Source organism: Sebastes umbrosus, chromosome 5 (genome assembly GCF_015220745.1).
Source record: "Sebastes umbrosus isolate fSebUmb1 chromosome 5, fSebUmb1.pri, whole genome shotgun sequence".
NCBI classification, from domain to species: Eukaryota; Metazoa; Chordata; class Actinopteri; order Perciformes; family Sebastidae; genus Sebastes; species Sebastes umbrosus.
In genome coordinates, this window is record NC_051273.1 from 21,675,804 (window position 1) to 21,697,205 (window position 21,402).

A 21,402-nucleotide genomic window follows, 5' to 3' on the forward strand; every position below is an offset into this window, starting at 1 on the left:
TTACACTTCAGCATACATATTATTATAAAGCAGTATTAATAAAGGCTCTTGGTATTGTGATTAAGTTATATTACAAGTAATGAATTGGAATAATAAAAAAATAAAACTAAATAAAAAAACATAAAAACAGATAAATGGACAACATGTTGAAAAGCAAAACATGAAGTCACACTGAATATCACCCTATATAGTCACATGTGTAATATAACTATTTTCACTTCAGCATACATATTATTATTTATTTATTTGCACATATATAATAATAATAATAATAATAATAATAATAATAATAATAATAATAATAATACATTTATTTATATAGCACTTCTCAAAACAGATGTTACAAAGTGCTTCATAAGACAATAAAAGCAGATAAATAAAGTAAAATATATGGTAACTGTTAAAACAGAACATCAGACAATAAAAGCAGATAGAGTAAAACAAATATGGTAACTGGTAAAACAGAACATATCAATAATAATAGAAGTGGTAAAACGGTAGGACAATATAAAATATAGTAATATATATGTATATAATATATATATATAAAACTGCACAAAATCCAGTCAATGAAAAAAAAACAAGAAATGTGTCAGGAGAAGTCATGAAGCCACAGGCTTATACAAAGGAACCACATAACCCCAGTAGAAAAAAAAAACAATAACAAAAAAGGAAGAAAGATCTAAACTAACATGATTTTAAAAATACAACAAAAATTAAACAACAACAAGAAATACACAAAATGGGCAGAAAAACCAAACCAAACAGTGGAAAACAATCCAATAAAAACAATGAAATACATTAAAAAAAAACAGTACAGAAGAAAAGAAAATATATCTAAACATATCAAAAGATAATTAGACATCATTAATTAAATGTGATGATAATTTCCTTTTAAAATGTTCTAAGGATAACGAGCTCTTGATAACATGTATTTTTCAATTATAAAGCAATTAATTTTTATAATTTTGCTATTATAAAGCAATGTTAAAGGCTCTTGGTATAGTGATTAAGTTATATTATAAGTAATGAATTGGTATTCTGGATTGACAACAAATTTATATTTTGATAAGGATAATTATATCAGTAATTAATTTATATTTCTGTATGACACAGATTAAAGGTAATAATTATAGTTAGAATAATTATAAATAATAATAATTATAGTTATAGACAAATTTAGGAACATTTAATTAGAGTATATGTATGGCTCAATAAGAAGCTGGTTGATAATTAATAGTTGAGTTATGGAGAGAAGGGGTGGAATTAAATAAGTTTATACTTCTCCAATTTATTTTTTTTACGCTTGTCATTGTATGTAAATACTACTTGTTTCTGGCTGTCCACTTGTTGGTATGATCATTCTTTTTCTTTATTTTATTTTTTTTGTATTCTACATGTTCGAAATACATTTTGAAATGAAAAAAAATAATGAAAATGAACTATTGTTAACTAATAATCAACAACTTTTACTACTAATACAGAGACAGCGCCTTAATAATTATTTGTATTTATTTTTATTCTTACCTTTTTGTAATTATATGTTATTAACGGGTGACAAAAATATACATTTGTTCACAGCTTTTAAGAATGGGCATTGACATCAGTGACGCGTAGGAAGTGGGAAATGATAGGTCATCTGATGACGTCAGCGAAACGTCAACGTCTGAAAAAAAAAAAAAACATAACAAAATACCAGTTTGGGGAAAATCCAGAGAAGTTGGGAATGCCCAGCTGTAAACGTGCAAGTATATCTATTGTTTATGTCTTGAAACAAGATAATTGTTTAAATAGGGTGAATTAGCCTAATGAGGGACATTTGTTTGCATTTCAGATTTCTGGGTGATATAAAGCCAATACATTAAATCCAAAGCCAGTACCACTCCTGTGTGAGTCCTGATCAAATCCCCCAAAAAGAAGAAGAAAATGCAGATATCACACCCATAAAAGAAATGGTAGATATATCAGCGCTCTAATGCCCAGTTTTCTCAGACAAACCTTGATTTTCTAATGTGGGACCCTGAAAAGTCTGTTAAAAGGTCTAAAAATCACCTTAATTAATGTAGGAAACACTCAAGGCTAATTGTGTAATCCCATGTTCAGTGATTTTACCACTTATGTTATTGCTCTTATAAAACCTAGGCATATGTGTGGATGTTACATGAAGAATCGAACAACATCAAACAACAATAAGACTATATAATACTATATATAACTAATAATAAATAAATAAAGAATAATGAATAAAAGAAAGACATTAAATATCAATAGCCTAATTGATTTTTATTTGTTTGAGGAAGACCTACACCCACTGGAGCTTAGGTGTCCCACATTAGGCAGTGTCCCGCTTTACAGCAACTCAACCTAATGTTTCTGTACAAATATGGATTTTAATGGGATATGTCTGTCTGGAACAGATATTACCGATCAGCACCTTTATTTTTCAATCCTCCAAGGCCAGTTTTATAATGCATAAATGCCATAGATCACCCTGTATTCTCTGGTGGACCAGGAACACTATATAAAGTCGGTCCAGAACTGAAAACAGTTAAAAAAAAACTAAAAAAACACTGGATATTTGTTACTGATGCTTACACTGGCAGACATTGTGGCATGATACAAAAAGGAAACTGTAGTTTGATAACAGACAAATTTTATTGTGATGAATATAAAATTAAATACAGGGAATGCTGGGAACTTTCACGACCACTTCGTTTGTCACCAACTCTTAAGAGTTTATGCAACTTTTGGCTCTGTAGGCCGACCATCTATACTCTGAAGAAGCCACAGATTCAGTGATGACACATTAGAAGGAAATTATTAAAACAAAACAACAGTGGAATAAACACCCAAAGCAACATCATGGAAGGAAAACTTCACAGGCAAAACATGTAAGGGACAAAAAAAAATAAAAAATACACACCCAACATTGTATTTGAAGTGTCATCCTTCAACATTTGGTCTTAATCATCAAAAAGTGAGGTATAATCGACTGAAATTTAATAAAAAATAAGCTCTCCTTCAGAATTGTTCATAGCGACATCACTGAGAAACTAGGTACCATTCTCTGTCCTTGTATACACAAATGACCAAGAATATAGAAACCCCCCAGCATTGATGTTCATGTTATTATTGTTTGTTGCTGTTGACAGTGTCAGATAGGCGTTGATTCAATTACATGGTACTTTGTGAGGCTGCCGTTTGTTGTATTTTAATTAACTGCTGTATTTTGGGAGGGGTTTCTTATACTTTAGCTCCTCCATATATGTAAATGAGGTGGATACAATTTTAGGAATACCTTTCAGCATAATATCATAACAAACTCCAGCCTCACACATAGTACGGATTCAACACACAAACAACTTCAGCAACAACAGCTGACTGTTGTTTTGCATTACATTATACTGGTGTTTCTATTTTTCTGTCCACTTAGCGTACGAAAAGTCTCTAGAAAGGGCGTGAAAGCTATAGCACACAAGCCAGATGCTTTGCGTGTGGACCTCAAATAAAAGAGCATCTGCATTAGTCAACAGGAAATATTGTACCATAACTAAAACAAATCACACATTCTCTCTCGGATAGGAAATATTAATTTAACTGCACAATCTGACGTTTTAAAACTATAGCATAACATAGAACCGTATCACAATAGCTATTCTTAATGGGAAAAATATTCTTAAATAGCTCCTATCTGAATCTACAGTAAATTATTTTACATTTCGATGCTCAAAATAAGCAACATTAACTACCAAAGACACAAACAATGGCAGCAAAAAAAAGACAGTGTCTGGCAACGTGACAGATATGCATACACATTTATAAGGTTGGAAATACAGTTCCCATATGCAAATATTGATGTTTTTTTAATCATTTGTCACATATAGTTCTCAAACATAGCAGAGAAAGGAGAGTGACGGTGAAGAGGCGACTGACCGACTGACATTTCCAACCCCCGTTTGACCAGAGGTCAGAAGGCACTGCCAGATGTGCTTCTGTTATTTAGGTTCACGTTGCAGGGGCTGCTTGGTCAGGCTCATCACATGCTTGGTTCAGTTTCTAGCAGCTATCACAACGGATAATGCTACACCGCCGATGGCTACTGCAGTGGCACCGAATAGCCATTTCCAGCTGAGACCCTGGGGAAATAAAAGGAACAAAAAAAAAGAGTAGAGGAGGGATGTTAAAGAGGTAGTTTGGGTGTTTTGAAGTGGGGTTGTTTGAGGTACTTATCCATAGTCAGTGTATTACCTACAGTAGATGGCGGTCGGCGTGACCCCAGTTTGAAGAAACAGACAGGAGCACAGACACCCAAGCAAAGCAATACAGTGCTTTGGACGGCAGAAAAATTTATTTTAGCCACCTCAAAGAAAGGCTCACCTAAAAAATTGATATCCCTTTAAATGTACGCTATAATTAGAATATTTTCACCACTTTAACTTGCCGTCAGAAAGCCCTTTCCTTCTCCTTTCCGTGAAATGAAACTTATCTATGCTCTCTCCAAAGCCAGCAGGCTCAGATGACAAAAACAGTATAGATACGTTTCACTTTCAGTTCAGGTCGCCGTCGGAAAATATTCTAAATATAACGTACACTTAAATGTTTATCAATTTTTTTAGGTGAGCCGTTCTTTTAGGTGGCTGAAATACGTTTTTTGCACTGTATTGCTTTGCTCCGATGTCGGTACACCTGTCTGTTTCTTGACGCTGGGGGCACGCCGACCGTCATCTGCTGTAAGTAATACACCTAATATGGATAAGTACCTCATACAACCCCACTTCAAAACACCCGAAATATCCCTTTAAGTAGGTTGAATGACAGTCAAAAGCTCAAAGCAACATCTTCATGTGTCTTAAAATATTGGTACATAAGTGACGCTCCTTGGTTATTATCACACAAAGGCTCCCTTGATGATTACATACATATCACTTTGAAAATAACTAATGTAAGTGTGCGTGAGCATCATGTGATGATGGACAGAAGCTGTATTCTAACCCAAAACGGTTTGTTTTCTCACCCATGAAGACTTGGCCCGGCGTTTCTGTGAACTGCTGCTACCAGCGGGGTTACCCAGCATCTTCTTATACATGGCCTGCTCCGCTCCTCGCTGCTCCGAATTCTTCTTCACCAGCTTGGAGAGCTCTGCGTGGATCGTCTATACAGAGGAGACAAGACAAATAGGTTGCTGCAGGCTCCAGTTCGACATTCAAAACCCTCTCTACTCTACCAATCCCAGCTATCCTAACACAAGGGGGGGCAAAGTCCTGCTACTGTATAACAACCTAAGACTGATTTCCTTTTTAATGGGAATGTGTCAGGATGACAATACCCTTACATCAACAGACACAAGTGCTCACCAAGTGGTCTAAGCATGAGAAATTACAAGAAGGCTTTTCAAAAGATAATTTTTCTTCGATCATGATGGACGGATGAAGCATTCATTAAACACCGGGGAAAAAAATATTGATACCGTTCTTTGTTGTCTTACAAGAAATCACAGGCTTGCATCACAAATATAGCCTTTCCATTTAACCCGCACACAATTCCAGGATATGGCCTCAATTATTGTTCTAACGTTGTCTCAGATCTGAGTCACTTCACTGCCCTTAAAGCTGCTGAGTGACTAAGCAAACCAATGCTTTCAGAAACAACTCAAATGTTTATGCTTCAGAAAGAATAATGAGAATGCCATTACATAGAGTTTACAGCAATGTTCACTCAATAGTAATATTTGAGGACAGTCTTGTTGACTGCTTTGGGGCGACAGATTGTTTATTTAACCCAATTATCTTGCCTGATATCAGACAGAATTGCCAACTCGTTACACTTGGTGGTGTAGGTAGATTCAAAGGTCTGGCCCCAGGCAACCACCTACCACCACTCCAAATTCTGTTCTCAAATTTAAAGGGGACATATTGTGAAAAACTCACCTTTTCAGTGTTTGTGCACATACATTTGGGAATTTAGAGTGCCTACCAACCCACAAACTATGAACTAAGACAATCCAGTCAGTTCTTTATGGGCTGTCTAGATCAGAAAAAATGTGATTCAACAAGCCATTCAGATTTGGCTCCCCTTCCTATGTCACATGCACGCTCATCTCTGTGCAGATTTATTGAGTCTGAAGAAGAGCTGGTGCTCGAAACATTACTAACTAAGATGTGCCAATAAATTGCACTTAAAAGGAAGCTACAGTGTGCGGAATTTCTCCTACATTTTTCATTAGAATATATCTCCCACAGTTTGAGAATTACCTTTGCAAAGGTGCACCATATTTTTTCTAGCAAGCCAATCAGAGCAGACTGGGCTTTTTCAGGAGGGGGGGGCTTAAAGATGCGGGTGAATACACTACAGGTATATTCAGACAGACAGTATGAGAAAAATAATGTGTTTTTGAACATTAAAGCATGTAAACATGTTCTAGTAGAAACCCAAAATACAAGAAGCTGAATATTTCATGAGCATGATATGTCCCCTTTAAAGTTTCTTTAAACATTTATCAGTTACTTTTCGAAATCCTCATGAACCACTCTTCACATCAGCATAAATTAGATCCGCTGCACAGCACTTACTTAGAAAGAAAATATGTCAGTTTTAAAGCTGGTTCGCATGTTACTTTCGTTGTTTCCTTCTTCCAAAACAGTGGTGGAGAACACCAGGAGCAAAAGCCAGCAGTTGAGTTTTCATTAAAACAAAATGATGACTGGTGTGGTAACAGCATGCCAAATTAATCAGAGCATACAAGGTCAAACTGCCTCCTATGACCGGTTGCTGATAAGCAATGCAGCATTTAAAAGGCTATTTTTTTTAATAGTGCTCACTCAACATAAAACTCACCAGGGCTACAGTACATCACTTCAAGAAAACTTCACAGAGAATGAGGGCATAACAGCATCACCAATCTGTTTTAACTGAATATTCTCTGGTCTAGCTCAGCTCAAAACACAAGAACACCAAATTCGTCAGCACGTTAGCGTGCCGTTCATTACCGAGCCAGTTTGTTGTTGGTACCGCTAACGTTATCTTCACTTCACCTGTCTCTCCTCCGTGTGTGTGTGTGTGGAGAGCCCTGCACTCGGTGAAACAGGAGAGCAGAGGATCTTAATGATCGTGTGAAATTTTAGGAGCGGCGCTCACAATTCTGCAGCGGCGGCGCATGAATATAGCGGAAACACTGAAAGACATTTGTGGGGAGTGCAAAGTCGGTGTCAGTGTCTGTACAAGTCTCTATCCTGACAATTTGTCTGTTCCTATCTAAGAGGAAGCAGATTCATTTACAGCATGTTGTTTGAGCAGTTGGCACCACTATTGTGCAATCAGCTACACACCAAAATGACACAACCCTAATTTGTCCCCAGGGCAAGGATTAACCAAGCTAAACAAATAAACATCCCATAATCTGAATCTTAACTGGAACTGTATTGCCTGCGTGTCATCATGTCAAAAAGTAAACAAACCACTGACAAATAAATCTTCTCTCGTCAATTTAAATTGAGGATGGAGGGCGTGAACAGCTGACACCAGTGTAAAAAATGCAGACAGCATGTCGGTCAAGGCTTAGAGAAGAGAGAGATAGATCATCATCCTGTCACTCCATGACGCCTGCTTCTGTTTAAGACCGCCTCATTGATTATAATGGGAGCGTTCTGGTATTGTCACTGAAGCACACCCACTGTTCTTGCTGTTGGAACATGAGGTTATTTAAGGACTCTTCATTATTATAGCACTAAGAGGCAAGTTCAATTTAACATCAAAACAGCCAATCTCACACTAGTTTAAAAAGGAATACATCACTGTAAACATACACAAGGTTGACAGCTATGTATTGACATACACAAAGTGCATACAATCTACAGCATGCATCTTATTTCAGATGTGAAAAGATTCCTAACTACGCACAGTCCCATTAAAACAGCAATCCTCCGAAGATGCACTATTGCATAAATGTAATAGTACATTATATTTACGCTGCTCGTGCCGGATGAAAAGCTTAAGTGGCGGCCAGGCCATGTGCTGTTTGACAGATTGGTGTAGGACTCAAGTGGGGGATTCTGGGCATGAGTACCACGCTGCTGCAGCTCACAGCGAATCCAAGAAGCCCACGCACTGAGCGGAGTTCTGTCAAATGGCCTTGTGTAGCCAAAGAACAACATCTACCCGACTGTATAAGCAGGAGAACAGGAACAGTGACTAGGTATTAGATATGGCTCGGGTGCAGGGCAAACCTATTTAAAGCAACAACATGAAAACAGATCCTCTGAAATGATGAATCAGCAGTCCACCTGACCTTGCACTACAAACTCAGTGATTTGATATTTTACCCAATGACGCCATCTACTGGTCAAAAGAAAGAACGGACATTTTTCCATCAAAAAATGACATGAAGAGAGAGGCCTTAAGTACCTTGTTGCTTGGTTCCAACTTCAGCGCCTTCCTCAGAGTTTGAATGGCTTCAGTGTATTCTCCTTGCAAGGCTAGTACCTTGAGTGGAAACACATAAGTTTAAGAAAACAATCTATCACGGACTAACAGAGAAAGAGAAAGAACAAGGGCGACGTGTACCTTGCCCATGCGGAAAAGTGCTTTTATGTTGTCTGGCTGGTGTTCCAGTGCTGAGACGCAGGATTTAAGCGCTGCGTCATAGTGGTCCAGTTTCAACTGAGAAGCAGCCATGTTGTTTAAACACTTCACTCTTACGTCCATCAGCTCATTCTCCTCCTCAGGACTAATGTCAACTGCAGCAAAAGAAACCACAATGTAAACAAAGAGTTAAAAAAAACCCAGTAAAACAAGTATAATGTCTATCATTGCATCATTAAAATGACTGAACATTAGTTAAATCTATTCCCTGCCTCTAAGGCGGGGTAAATCAAAAACTTCTGAAAATGCATGATCAAAGTAAGCATCAACTCTTTGAGTGCGATACTTCCCTACCTGGTAGATCTGCCCCTTCGTACGAAAAGGCGTATAAATGCCACCATAATGCGCAAGGTGTTTAGCATGCAGTAAGTACGCCTTCTTGATTTCTGCGTGTCATTTGTACGCCATGTATCCTGTACTGACTGCAATGTAAACGCATCCGCGTATAAATGCTACGGTAAGAGTTAGTGACTTAGTATAAAAAGCGAGAACGACCACTTATGGTGTGTGTGTGGGTCCAACAAACACCAGACTTTTAACCAGGAGACCTGTGTTTGAGACCATTGTTGACCGGTGTTTTGTTTTGTTCGTTACATTAGTGACTATTGTGACGTGTTTTCTGTGGTTGTGTTACATTGTTTCCGTACGTGTTTTACATAGTTTACTTCCTTATTTTAAGCCCAACCATGGCCTTTCCCCTTACCCTAATGAAGTGGTTTTCTTGCCTGAGCCTAAGTTAGTGGTTTTCTTGCCTAAACCTAACTGCTGACGTTTGCGTGGTGACAAATAACACGCGAAAAGCAACGTACAAATGACACGCGAAAAAGGCTAAAAAGGCTAAAATGCGTACTCCTGACACACTGAATGTCTGCGTAATGTTGTGGTATTTATACGCCTTCCCGTAAGACCGGGTTGGGTTGATACCCCCTAAGCCCAATACTGAGTGAAAACCTTTTCACTAAGTCTTGACTCCCTGGCCTGCATCTCACCTTTAGAACTAGACTCTGTTATCTGCAGGGCAATGCTGTATGAATTCACAGCAAAAGCGTAGTCCCCACGCTGATAATGAACGTTGCCTCTCTCTCTCTTATTGCTGGCCAGCGCAATCTTTTCTGTAGGCTGCAGCAGCTCCAGGTCTGGGGCATCAGTAGCCTCCAGCAGTTCCACTTCTAGGGACAGCTCAGCTTCAGAGGGAACCTCGGGCTCAAGACTGGAAAGATGAAGAATAAACTGTCAAGTTCAGGAGTTAAGGAAATAATTGAAATCAATCACTAAATTACCCAAAAGGAATTTCAACCGTCACACGTCCCAGTGAAAGTATGTCACAGAAGGGTTCAGAAAAGAAAAGCTATGCTTTTTTGTTCAAATTAAAGAAAGGAAATTGTCATCATCATGAAAACGGCAGTTTATACAGCCTTTAGCGGTTAGATTAAAGCACGTCCCTACCTCCCCCGGGGACCATATGCATATTTTGCATCAGTCTCGATAAGGGCCTTCTCTCCCATTTCCATGAGCTGCACTGTGAGATCCAGAGCCTGAAAGGAGAAACATATATTCAGATTAAGATACTGATATATACAACGTAACACTAACTGCTGTCAGTAGGATAAAGCAAATAATGCATAACTTGTTGTGACACTGTGAAATCACTCTATTTTGTCTTTTGAAAAGTATGTCAAATTGTCTATTCTTACGTGTATGACGTCTCCATCTCCGAGAGTGAAGGAGAGGTCAGGCTGCTCCTCTACAAGTGTCCCGTCCTTCAGGGATGTTTTAAGATTAATCTTTACATTCTGTCCTTTCTGTGGTCGACTGTCTCGCCCTTCCCCTGCCTCCAGGACCTTTTTCTTCAGCTGGTCATTACCTGGAGAGATAAACACAATCATATTAATTTCAGTCAATTACAGTATTGATCACTTCCACTGTGGAGCAACCACAAGTCAGAGGTCTCGCTAAAGGGAATCACAACACCTAGGGCTGTGTTGCACAAGGAGGCTGCTCATCAATATTAATATATAAACTACTAAAACACTTTCTACAGGAATATAATCTGCAACAATCTGACATGTTTGTCACATACCTAATACATCCAGCCATTCTTCCACTGGACCAGGAGGGTCTGAATCTGTGTCTGCACTGTTCTTTTCAGACTCATCTGTATTTTTCCCCTTCCCACCCCCGGCATCTTCCAGAGGAGGGGGGTCGTCGTCAATATCTTCTTCATCTAAAACCTCAAAGTCCTCCCCGCTGTCCAGCAACGAGGTTCGTCCGTTCTTCTTCACCGATGGCGCAATGTCATGGCTATCAGAGGTGTCCATAATCTCCTCTTTATCAGTCATTGGTAGAACACTATGAGAAAGAAGGTTAACAACATAAACAAATGCAACTTTATTGACTTCTTAAAGTGGCAATCTCGAATATTTTCATTTAAATTAATGTCTGTTAAGTCACTATCTTTAGCCAAATGAGGTAACACAATGGTGATTGAGCCTATGGCCCACTCAGTATTGCAATGTTTATATATTTGCAGTATCATGAAATGGGTCTGTGGTGACAAATGCTGTTGTATACACACAAAAAATGAAACAATGCACACAATTCTGAAAACTTGAAGCTCATGTATATAGAAATGTTCTATGCTATTTCTATTTCTATGTTCATGTATCAATGAAAAACTCCAAACTGCTAAACTCTGAGCACAATTCTATTGTTTCCACATACTTAAACAATCCAAAGAATTAAAATAAAATAAAGTAAAATAAATGAATTTAAATCAAAATAAATGTGGTGAAGGGTGGTAGGAGGTCAGGGAGGGGGAAGGGTGTTGTATGGGTGTGTGTGTATGTGCTTAGAGAGATGACCTGGGTCAGGAAGACAAAGATACAAGTATGGGGTTGTAGAAAATGTTTTGTAATATTATGAGAATAAAGTCATAACTTTACTAGAAAAAAATTGTAATATTACAAGAATAAAGTCATAACTTTACTAGAGAAAAATTGTAATATTACAAGAATAAAGTCATAACTTTACTAGAGAAAAGTTGTAATATAACGAGAATAAAGTCATAATATTACGAGAAAAAAAGTTGTAATATAACGAGAATAAAGTCATAACTTTACGAGAAAAAAATAAAATAAAACGTAAAATTACTACTTTATAATATTGACTTTATTCTCATAATACAACGACTTTTTTCTCTTAAACTTCTGACTTTATTCTCATAATATTACAACTTGTTTTTCCTCATAAAATTGTGACTTTATTCTGATAATATTACAACTTTTTTTTCTCATGAACGTTTGACTTTATTCTCATAATATTATGACTTTATTCTCAAAATCTCATTTATTTATTTGTTTCCCTCTATGTGGCCCTAATACTCTGTCATACAGGGATCTACCTTTAAATAAATGTGTCTTTTTGGAGTCTTAGGGAATAGGTTATTTGTTCCATGTGGTACATTTCCCTTCTCAATCCATAAAGCAAAATTATACTGTGATTAACAGAAGTCAGTAATAATTAACGTGCTGCTAAAGACATGTAGCTAAATCCAAAGGACAGATGGTGTTTTGTAATGGGTTATGTATGAATAATGGTGATGTGTTTTGTTTCTTTTGTCTGATGGGTCTTACTGGTCTGTCTGTCTATGGTAACAGTATGTCTATTGGATGTGTACTTTTTCTCAAACTGGGCTGGATGCAAAATGAATTTCAGTGCAAACTCACAATAATGTTGTATCGTATCGTGTCCAGCTAGTCACACGTTTCCAGAAGTTTCTGACAAGTTGCAGCAGCTCTCTATCTGTTCTAGCTGCTAGCAGCCAAATGCTAATGCTAACAGATGTTATGACAATAGCACACTAACATTGAGCTAGCTGTAATCCTTGCTAGGTAGCTTAGCATAGCTAGCTAATGTTAGTAGACGTTAAGAGGCTGTTTGTATCTTGTCTTGTTATGAACCGCTGCTCACATCGACTTCAGATATATGTAGTCAGTCAGAGCGTCATGTATGATAAAGCATTTAATCATGATAAAGTGTATCTTACCTTGAAGCAGTGTCAGTGTAGAGGCTTGTTTTGGTCCTGGAGAAGCTCCCCTTCAGTGTACAGTGTGGTGAAGTCAGTCTGCTGTTGGTGATCACGGGACCAGTAGGACCCGGATGTGATGCTGTACATCTAGGTCAGGGGTCAGGGGGTCAACAACCTGCAGCTCTGGAGCCACATGAGGCTCTCCAGCTCTTCTCCAGTGGCTCCGTGTGGATTTATAAACAGGGAAATGAATAACTGTTTTTTTGTTGACATTTTCATTTTTATTTATCATTGTTGTAGGTTTATGGTACGATGGTACGACAGAGTATTAGGGCCACATAGAGGGAAACAAATAAATAAATGAGATTTAGAGAATAAAGTCATAATATTACGAGAATAAAGTCAAACGTTCATGAGAAAAAAAAGTTGTAATATTATGAGAATAAAGTCAAAAGTTCATGAGAAAAAAAGTTGTAATATTATGAGAATAAAGTCAGAAGTTTAAGAAAAAAGTCGTTTTATTTAATTTTTTTCTCGTAAAGTTATGACTTTATTCTTGTAATATTATGACTTTTTTCTCGTAAAGTTATGACTTTATTCTTGTAATATTACAATTTTTTTCCAGTAAATTATGACTTTATTCTTGTAATATTACAATTTTTTTCTAGTAAAGTTATGACCTTATTCTCGTAATATTACAACTTTTTTATCGTAATATTATGACTTTATTCTCATAATATTACAAAACATTTTCTCGTTAAGTTATGATTTTATTCTTGTAATATTCCGACTTTTTTCTCGTAAAGTTATGCCTTATTCTTGTAATATTACGACTTTATTCTCGTAAAGTTGTAACTTTATTCTCGTAATATTACGACTTTTTTCTCGTAAAATTATGACTTTATTCTGGAGATCTCCGATTTTTTTCCCTCAATGTGGCCCTAATTCTCCGTAGTACATCTGCACTTTGGCCCTCACTGCATTAGACTTATATACTATATACTTAGACTATAAGCTGTGTTACCTTCATTTCAATGCTCAAATGTTTTGTGGCTCCAGATTTTTATTTTTTGTTTTTTTCCCTAAAATGGCTCTTTTGATAGTAAAGGTTGCTGACCCCTGGGCTAGGTCATCTGGATCAGGACTGCTTAGTGTCCCCAGAGTCAGAACTAAACATGCAGAATCAGTTTTTGTGCACCAAATATTTGGAACAAGCTCCCAGAAACCTGCAGGACCGCTCCAACTCTGAGTTCTTTTAAATCAAAGCTTAAAACTTTCCTGTTTGTTGCTGCCTTTTATTAAACCAGATAATGATCTTATACTGCACTAGAGCTTTTACTCTTGTGTGTTATATTCTATTTTAGCTTCTATCCTAGCTTTTATTTTTAGTTTGTTTTTATTTTCTTATCTTTCATGTTTTTATAACTGTTTTAATTATGTCGTAATGTTCTTTTGCACTTTGTTCTTGAATGTTTGTGTAAAGCACTTTTTATTGCCCTGTTGCTGAAATGTGCTCTACAAATAAAGCTGCCTTGCCTTGCTGTATGTACAACATCAAACTGACTTCGTTGCTCATCCCAACAAGCTGCTTCCTGTTAACCTTGAGCTCATGTACTTCTATTGGACCTTTTTTCATGCATATTCATGATTGACCTCATATAGCAGGAGGACTGCAGTTATAGATTATAATAGCTCTAATGGGCTCATACATCTGTACTTATCTATCTACCTATCTAAAGCATATAATATAAAATGCATTTGTGACTCAATCTGCTGCATGAGTGGCTATTTATAATTCAGAAATAGGCTAGTGCAAACATATATAACTGTATATTTCAGTAGGTCATTTCAAAACACATATAAGTAGAACCATTAGCCAAATGAAGAGCATTCAATTGCTGTTAACTCACAAAAATGGCATTATTGTAGCTCCTGAATGTACACAGATAGATAGATAGATAGACAGATAGATAGATAGATAGATAGATAGATAGATAGATAGATAGACAGATAGATAGATAGATAGATAGATAGATAGATAGATGTGATCGTGATTATTTCTTGTGAAATGTAATTATTCATTAATATGTAATTTCGCTTTGGCAATAATGTAACCTGAACATTCATGCCAGTAAAGCTTATTTGAATTTGAATTTGAATTTGATAGATTGATAGATGGATAGATGGATAGATAAATGTACTTCATTGATCACCAATTGGGAAATTCTTGACTTGGTAATTCTCTGGTTTCTTGTTTATTTGGAGCTGTGATAAGCTGTGTGCAAATTCAAAATTAATGGCATAATCATGGTTTGAATGGTTTAACCCCAAACTAAACTGATTAGATTAGTTTCAGATAGCCTCAATCAAACATTAATGTTTTATCTTTTTGAAAGGTGTGTGTGTGTATGCACTGGTTATAGAGCGATAAAAAGTTAATATTTAAACCAGGGAACCATTTAAAAGCAGAAAGTCCTTTTAAGTTAACCCTTTCCCTCCACGTCTTTGCCAGAAACTGTCACCGTAAATATCATGCAGGTTTATTAAATCTGAATTAAATGTAGTTAATTCAACTTAAATTAATTGTATTAAATTAAATCGGAGAGTAGAATTGATTTGGAAAGTATTTTCAATACCAATTTATTTAACTTCCCAAATTTTGAAAAGGGCGTTTATCAAAGATTAACATGATTTACAAAAGTTGATCCTTTCCTACACTGTATACAACCTCTCTTTGTATACTGCATTATGGTAGAAAGCTTAACGAGAGCTCAGAGGAAGAGATTCAAACCACAAGGAAAAATCAAATGACATTTATTATTGATGCATTGTTTCTTTTTTGATAAGCAAATTATCTGTTTTTCTTTCAGTCTAAAGAAACTTTACAATATAAAGAAACATACAAAGAACATCTTTATTACCTACACAAGACACCTAAGTCCCTAAGACAAGATTCTGAACTATCCTACCATGAAAATACAAAGCAAACCCAAGAGACAGACTGCTTCATATTGAATACTGCCGTGTCATCAGAAAGGACCATGAATGGTACAGGAGAATCATTTATATCCCCTTCCCTTGCTTCCCCACCCCTCCCCGACTCAACATCACCACCCCGCCCGACCAGCAAATCTTCCTAATGGTACAGTATTATACATCACAATAGAAGTACAGAGATGGCCAACGATCGATATACACAGAGGACTGAGAGAGGATCAGTGAGAGAGCTTCGATCTATACAACGCTAGAACAGGAGCAAATAGCAAAGGACACAGTTACTTTTTGATCTATTCTTAATTTAAAATGAGGTTCTCTTAAGTGTTTTTAAAAGTTTTCTTGAATTGATAAAAATCCTTCATATTAAAAACTGCAATAAGAGGTCACATGTTTTTTTTTTGTGTGTGAGAAGATGCCCTTTGGAAAAAAAAGGATTATTCAAAGCCAATAGTAACATTTAACTGAAACATAAGGAGACAAGGGCAGAGTGAGGACGCCACAGCTTGTTTGCTTCTCTCTGTCCTGTCCTGTCCTCTCTCTGTCCTATCCTCCCCACCATACAAGTCATACAGTCTGCATTTATTGTGTTACTGTGTTTCTATACATTTTGTATGGAAATTTTAGCCACACGAGCCAAATAGTCAGCGCATCCTTTCTCTATGAAAAAACATGGACAGATTTATTTATAATTTACTTTCAGCTGTATTCATTGGTAGTGACTGACATATCAAAACATGTCAATGATATCAAAATGCATTATACAGTATTTACAAAAAAGGAAATTAAAGAGGGAGGGGTGAGGGATAGGAAAGAAGGGAAGGTGTGTGTCACTACACTGGAGAGTCCTGGAGATGTCCCCCCGTCAAACTCTGGGTACAATCTGTTCACATTGATATCAGAAAATTGATAAGTACGTCACCATCACCCGTAGAGGCTACAATGGTTGTTTAGTTATTGTTGGTTTTGAGCACAGCCATGACGTAAGCGCTGCAGCGTGATGCCATGAGAGACAGAGAGAGTTGATCAGGCCGTAACATACAGAAAGAAATTAAATATGTAACTATGCTTTTTCTTTGTGTGCAGATTCTATGGGCTTTCATTTTTCTCAGTTGAATACATTTAAAATAAAAACAAATCTGCTGAAAACAATCCACAAAAAAAAAAAAAAAAATGGAAATATATCCATGACAAAAAAGTGTCCCGTTGTCGTTCCTCTTCTTTAGACTGATGAGAGGCTGCATGGTCTGTTAACCACCCTCCCATCATCAGCGCTGCTACAGCCTCCCAACACTCTGGATCCATCATCAGGTCAATTGGAGACAGTTATTTAGCCGGTCTTGGATCATACAGGATCTGTGAGTTCACCCCAAACTCCAAAGCAAGAGAGCAGGCTTCACGAGTGTATCCCACGATATCTCCCAGTCCATTAAAAAAAAGGAGACATTGGCGAGAGACCAGAATGAATCCTGGGAGGAAAACAGTGCCACTTGGGAGTCCACAGTGAAGTTGAAATCAAACCAAGTGATGGAGGGGAAGGAACCACGTTTTAGGATTCACAGACAACTTGTAAATAACAAATAATAAAAACAACCACAATACAAGCTAAATATGTTGTATTTACAGACAAATCCATAGAAGAGATGCTCTGTCTATTACTGGATGAGAACTGGCACCTCAGAGCCATCCCCATGCAGTAAAAACATAGACAACTGTGAGAAGGGGTGCTTATTAAGACAAGATAGCTAGACGGTCATTCAGCAGACACTTTGTACCAGGAAACAGCAGCGCTCTGAGAAAGCCTCTGTTTTAACTGTATGGATAGTTTTAGCCACTTCGGCGCAAACTACTTCATCAGGTGAAGACTTTGAACGTTTATGCAAATGGTGCTACAAACATTTCGGTGGCAAAGACTCACGCTACGAGTTCAGAAGAAGTTTTTAAAGGAGAGGTATGTGAAGTGAAACGGACTGTGACAAAAAAAGACAAACATCAAATAACCTAAAATCATGTAAACAGAAAATCATTGTGCATTTTTCGAGTGTGTGCTTATTCTGTCATTGTTGATGCCGCTGCTGAGATAAAATGTGCCCTTTTACAGGAAATCATAACTACATTAGTAGAATAATATCAATTATGAAAATTATAACAATAATATTACCATCAACAAAAAAAAAACACATTTAATGAAAACCGTTTTTGCCCTAAAATAATATTATCAGTTCATCTTTTTTTTTTTTTTTTTTTCCTGACACAGGAGTTTTTGAATGAGGGTTTTTCGGCTCCGGTCAGTCAACAACTGCGCGCCCTCATAAGTTATGATCAGCGTGATATAATGGAGTGGTGGTAGATGCAGCGGGGCATCTTGTTTGGGCTTGAATGCCACCCTTGAGGGCAGGTTTTTGGGTTCGGGAGAGACAGGCTTGGAGCAGTTTTCGGGCTCTTACTGTCCTAAGGCCCGTGTCGAGGCCCGGCAGGCGGAGAAGAAGAAGAAGAAGCGGAGAAGAGCCCCTTCCTGTTGCTTGGAGGCCTTTTCATGTTCTTAAACCCATTTTACAGGCGTTGGGATGGGGGGCCTTGAGGGGAGTCCTGCTTTCCAGGTGCATCCCCAGGGGCTGTGTGGCACAGCACACCGTCCACGAGGAGGAGGAGGAGGAGGTAGGAGGAAGGGGAGGAAGGAGGGTTATCCAAGACGCACCAGGGTGGATGGGAGAGGGAGATTGGGGATAAAGGGAGATGGAAAAAGAAATAAAATAAAATAAAAGATAAAATAAAATAAAAAAAAATCACACACTCATCGTCATGTTGGGTGAATACTGTAAAGAGAGAAAAAAGAGAGGGGAGGGGAGAAAAGATAAGCCAAAACTATATTAAACTTGTTATTCTACCCAGTTCAAGATGAAAGCATAACAACTAGCTAAACTAAATGCCATGTCCAGTTACACCAGCCTCTTGCAGCATCCATTAACCATTAACCATTAACCCTTTCTACGCCAGTAAACCAGCAGCAAGCAAAGCAGCCCAAAGGAGAAGATGTTAGGGAGTTTCAGGACACAGTGAAGATTCTGGAGCAAAATGCAGGTGTCAGTCTCACATTAATCACTATATGACAATCTCTGCATGCGTCAGAGAAAGCATATGATGTGGTTCGTTCCCATGCTTGTGTTTGTGCATGCTGTGTTGGGTAAAGCTGGGAAACTGAGTACAACATAAAGGACTGATTATCGGTTCGATTTAGCCATGAGGATGATTTTAAGGTCAAAACAGAGCAGGGGCCGGTTTCACAGAGATATTTTAGACTGGTCAATGGAGTTAGGGAAGTCTTCATTTTGCTTTAATAATGTACCTGTGAATATGCAATCTTTATCATCTTTCCACTTGTTAAAAAATGCCCCGTCTTCTAAAAATACTTCTATAATTATGTTTTATAACTTTATTACTTAATGCTATCACTGACAAAACTTTTCTATAAACTTTGAATATATGATCAATTTTCATGCTCTGCTTGGTGTATGGACCCCTGATTTTTTTACATCTTATTATTTTTAAATTATTTTTAAAATGTGTTTGTTTTTGTCACATTTGTATCGTCTAATTATCTTTTTGTTGTTTTTGTTTTTTGTTAAATGTTTTGTCTAAATTGTATTCTTTAATTTGTGGTTTGTTGATAGTGTTGTTGAGTAATGAGAAGGGAATGAATGTTTTATGAATTATACCTTTTAGGGCCGTCAAAGTTAACGCGATAATAACACGTTAACGCAAATTTGTTTTAACGCCACTAATTTCTTTAATGCATTAACAAAATTTAAAAAAACACAGCTCTGCCACATCTGCACTCTGTACTGCAGTGCTGAGATTGTATGCTACCAGAAGTGTAGTTTTCCAATCATGGCTAAATTTTCTCTGTAAAAATGTCCTCATAACTGTTGCAGGCAAACATTTTCTGTTGGAGTGAATGGAGCTGAGTGGTTTGATGTGTTTGCTCAATCAGCTATGTGTTTTGTTTTAGTTTGAAGTCAGTCAAGACCGAGACAGCTTTGTTCAAGAGACAAATTTAGACGACATCTGAAGTCTGATTATTAGTTTTATCTAGTCAAAGTCTATTTTTGTGAAACCAGCCCCAGGTCACCTTGAACAATTAGCACACAGCATCTTAATTTTGTACCCCCTAATTGAGTCTCAGACCAGATGAAACAATTACAATTCTATCAAATATATTTAATGTTTTGTGACCAAAAGTTAGAGTGGAGATTTATGCAGATATAACTGTAATCTGAAGTGATTTAAACATGTGATTCTTTGCTTTATCGCAGCTGAATATGACTTTATAAAGTCTTGTTTCCAGCTTAAGAGGTATGCTGTCTTCTTTGGTACTCACACTTTCACTTTGGAATGGGTTTAAAAAGTTGCCTGCCATCTCGCCGTCGTCCCGCGGAGTGCCGGGAGGATTGTTCATGCCTGCCATGTTGTTGGGAGAATTCTACAACAAAGAGAAAAATAAATGGTAAGAATAAAGATCTCTTACAGACATAGATAAATAGACAGAGAGTCAGCCAGTCTTACCTTTGGCAACCCATCCATGTCACCAGAGCCTGTGATCAGAAATGGAAAAAAAGGAGAAACCTGAATCATCATGAGGTAACTGTTAACTGATCCTCAGCGTTCCTGCTGCTAATTCAACACAGGTTCAGGATATCCAGTGCAAGTAGGAACAACCTGCCCTCTCACAGTTAATGGCCTTTAATTAAGCTATTTGTTTCAGATACAGATGCGCACAAACTCACTGGCTTCACTGATCACGTCTCACACATCTAGAGGATCAATTGGCCTCCTCGCTGCCCCACTAATCTGTTTTAGCTGTGATCGATACCAGCAGGAGGAGGGAAGACACTTCCTCTAACCGCCATCAGAGGGCAGAGTCTCACTTCTAAAGGCCTTTGTTCATACAGAGTAACAGGTTTCCACTGAATATACTCTGGAGCTTACACCAAGTACATGCTGCATACACTGTACACTACTACTCACCTAGTGATCCGTTCATATGATGCTGCTCCATAGCACCCATTCCACCCATAGGCCCGTCAGGACCCGGCCCCATCGGGAACTAGAGACAAATGTACAAAGGTCATTTTATCTTGCTCTTTCCATGCTTAGGTAGCATAGCAGGGGAGTAGATATTCAGCAAATACATTTATTAAAGAGGACCTATTATGCTTTTGTGCTTTTTCCCTTTCCTTTAGTGTGTTATTTAGTTTTTTGTGCATGTAGAAGGTCTGCAAAGTTACAAAGGGCACGGCAAAGGGAGTTACTCTCCCCCACAGAAACACTGCTCTCGAAACACCTCGCTTGAAGTCCAGCCTTTTCTTACGTAACATGGTGATGTCACCAAGTAACACTTTGCATAACACCTGCCTAGCAGCTAGTTTGACACATCCTCAAACAAAGCTAGTTCGAGCGGAGCTGGATCAGAGTCCGAAGAGTTTGGTTCGGTTGACCAATCACAACAGTGGACCAGCTGACCAATCAGCACAGAGTGGGCTTTTCGGGAGGGGGCGGGGCAGGAGCTCAAACAGAGCGTTTAATGGTGCCTTCAAATGAAACTCGTGAGCTCGTGTTTACAACATGGGAAGTCGTGTACACGATATGCTTGGCGTTCAAGTGGTTAAGTCGTGAAAACACCGCTGTTAAGCAACGGCAATATTAACGTTACTGTCGGCGTCTAGAAGCCACAGAGGCTAACAATT

The 21,402-nt window shown here is 37.7% G+C and overlaps 2 protein-coding genes across 3 annotated transcripts in view; both read right to left on the minus strand.

Moving 5' to 3' along the window:
* Positions 1-2,636: 2,636 nt before the first annotated feature.
* fkbp8 (FKBP prolyl isomerase 8) lies at positions 2,637-12,874 on the minus strand. Its single transcript, XM_037770610.1, has 9 exons — positions 12,683-12,874; positions 10,718-10,986; positions 10,332-10,501; positions 10,084-10,172; positions 9,627-9,847; positions 8,560-8,732; positions 8,401-8,478; positions 5,015-5,152; positions 2,637-4,136 (listed from the first exon to the last, which is right to left on the minus strand). The coding sequence occupies exons 2-9, from the start codon at positions 10,974-10,976 to the stop codon at positions 4,050-4,052; spliced, it is 1,215 nt and encodes a 404-aa protein (XP_037626538.1). The 5' UTR covers positions 10,977-10,986; positions 12,683-12,874; the 3' UTR covers positions 2,637-4,049.
* Positions 12,875-15,462: 2,588 nt separating this feature from the next.
* Positions 15,463-21,402, minus strand: part of ssbp4 (single stranded DNA binding protein 4) — a 110,568-nt gene continuing 104,628 nt past the window's right edge. Inside the window, exons 14-17 of one of the 2 annotated variants that reach the window (XM_037770807.1) lie at positions 20,684-20,762; positions 20,222-20,250; positions 20,037-20,138; positions 15,463-18,273 (exon numbers count right to left, since the gene is read on the minus strand). In XM_037770807.1, coding sequence (XP_037626735.1) covers positions 18,193-18,273; positions 20,037-20,138; positions 20,222-20,250; positions 20,684-20,762 — 291 coding nt within the window. In that variant the 3' untranslated portion in view covers positions 15,463-18,192. Of the gene's footprint in view, positions 18,475-20,036; positions 20,139-20,221; positions 20,251-20,683; positions 20,763-21,402 lie in introns of both variants that reach the window. The other variant, XM_037770808.1, reaches the window with a different exon arrangement.

Coding starts and splice junctions, on each gene's coding strand:
- fkbp8 (XM_037770610.1), bottom strand. CDS start 10,976: ATGACTGATAAAGAGGAGATTATGGACACCTCTGATAGCCATGACATT. Junction 10,502..10,717: donor AGAATGGCTGGATGTATTAG/GTATGTGACAAA, acceptor TTATCTCTCCAG/GTAATGACCAGCTGAAGAAA. Junction 8,733..9,626: donor AACAGAGTCTAGTTCTAAAG/GTGAGATGCAGG, acceptor CTTTTGCTGCAG/TTGACATTAGTCCTGAGGAG.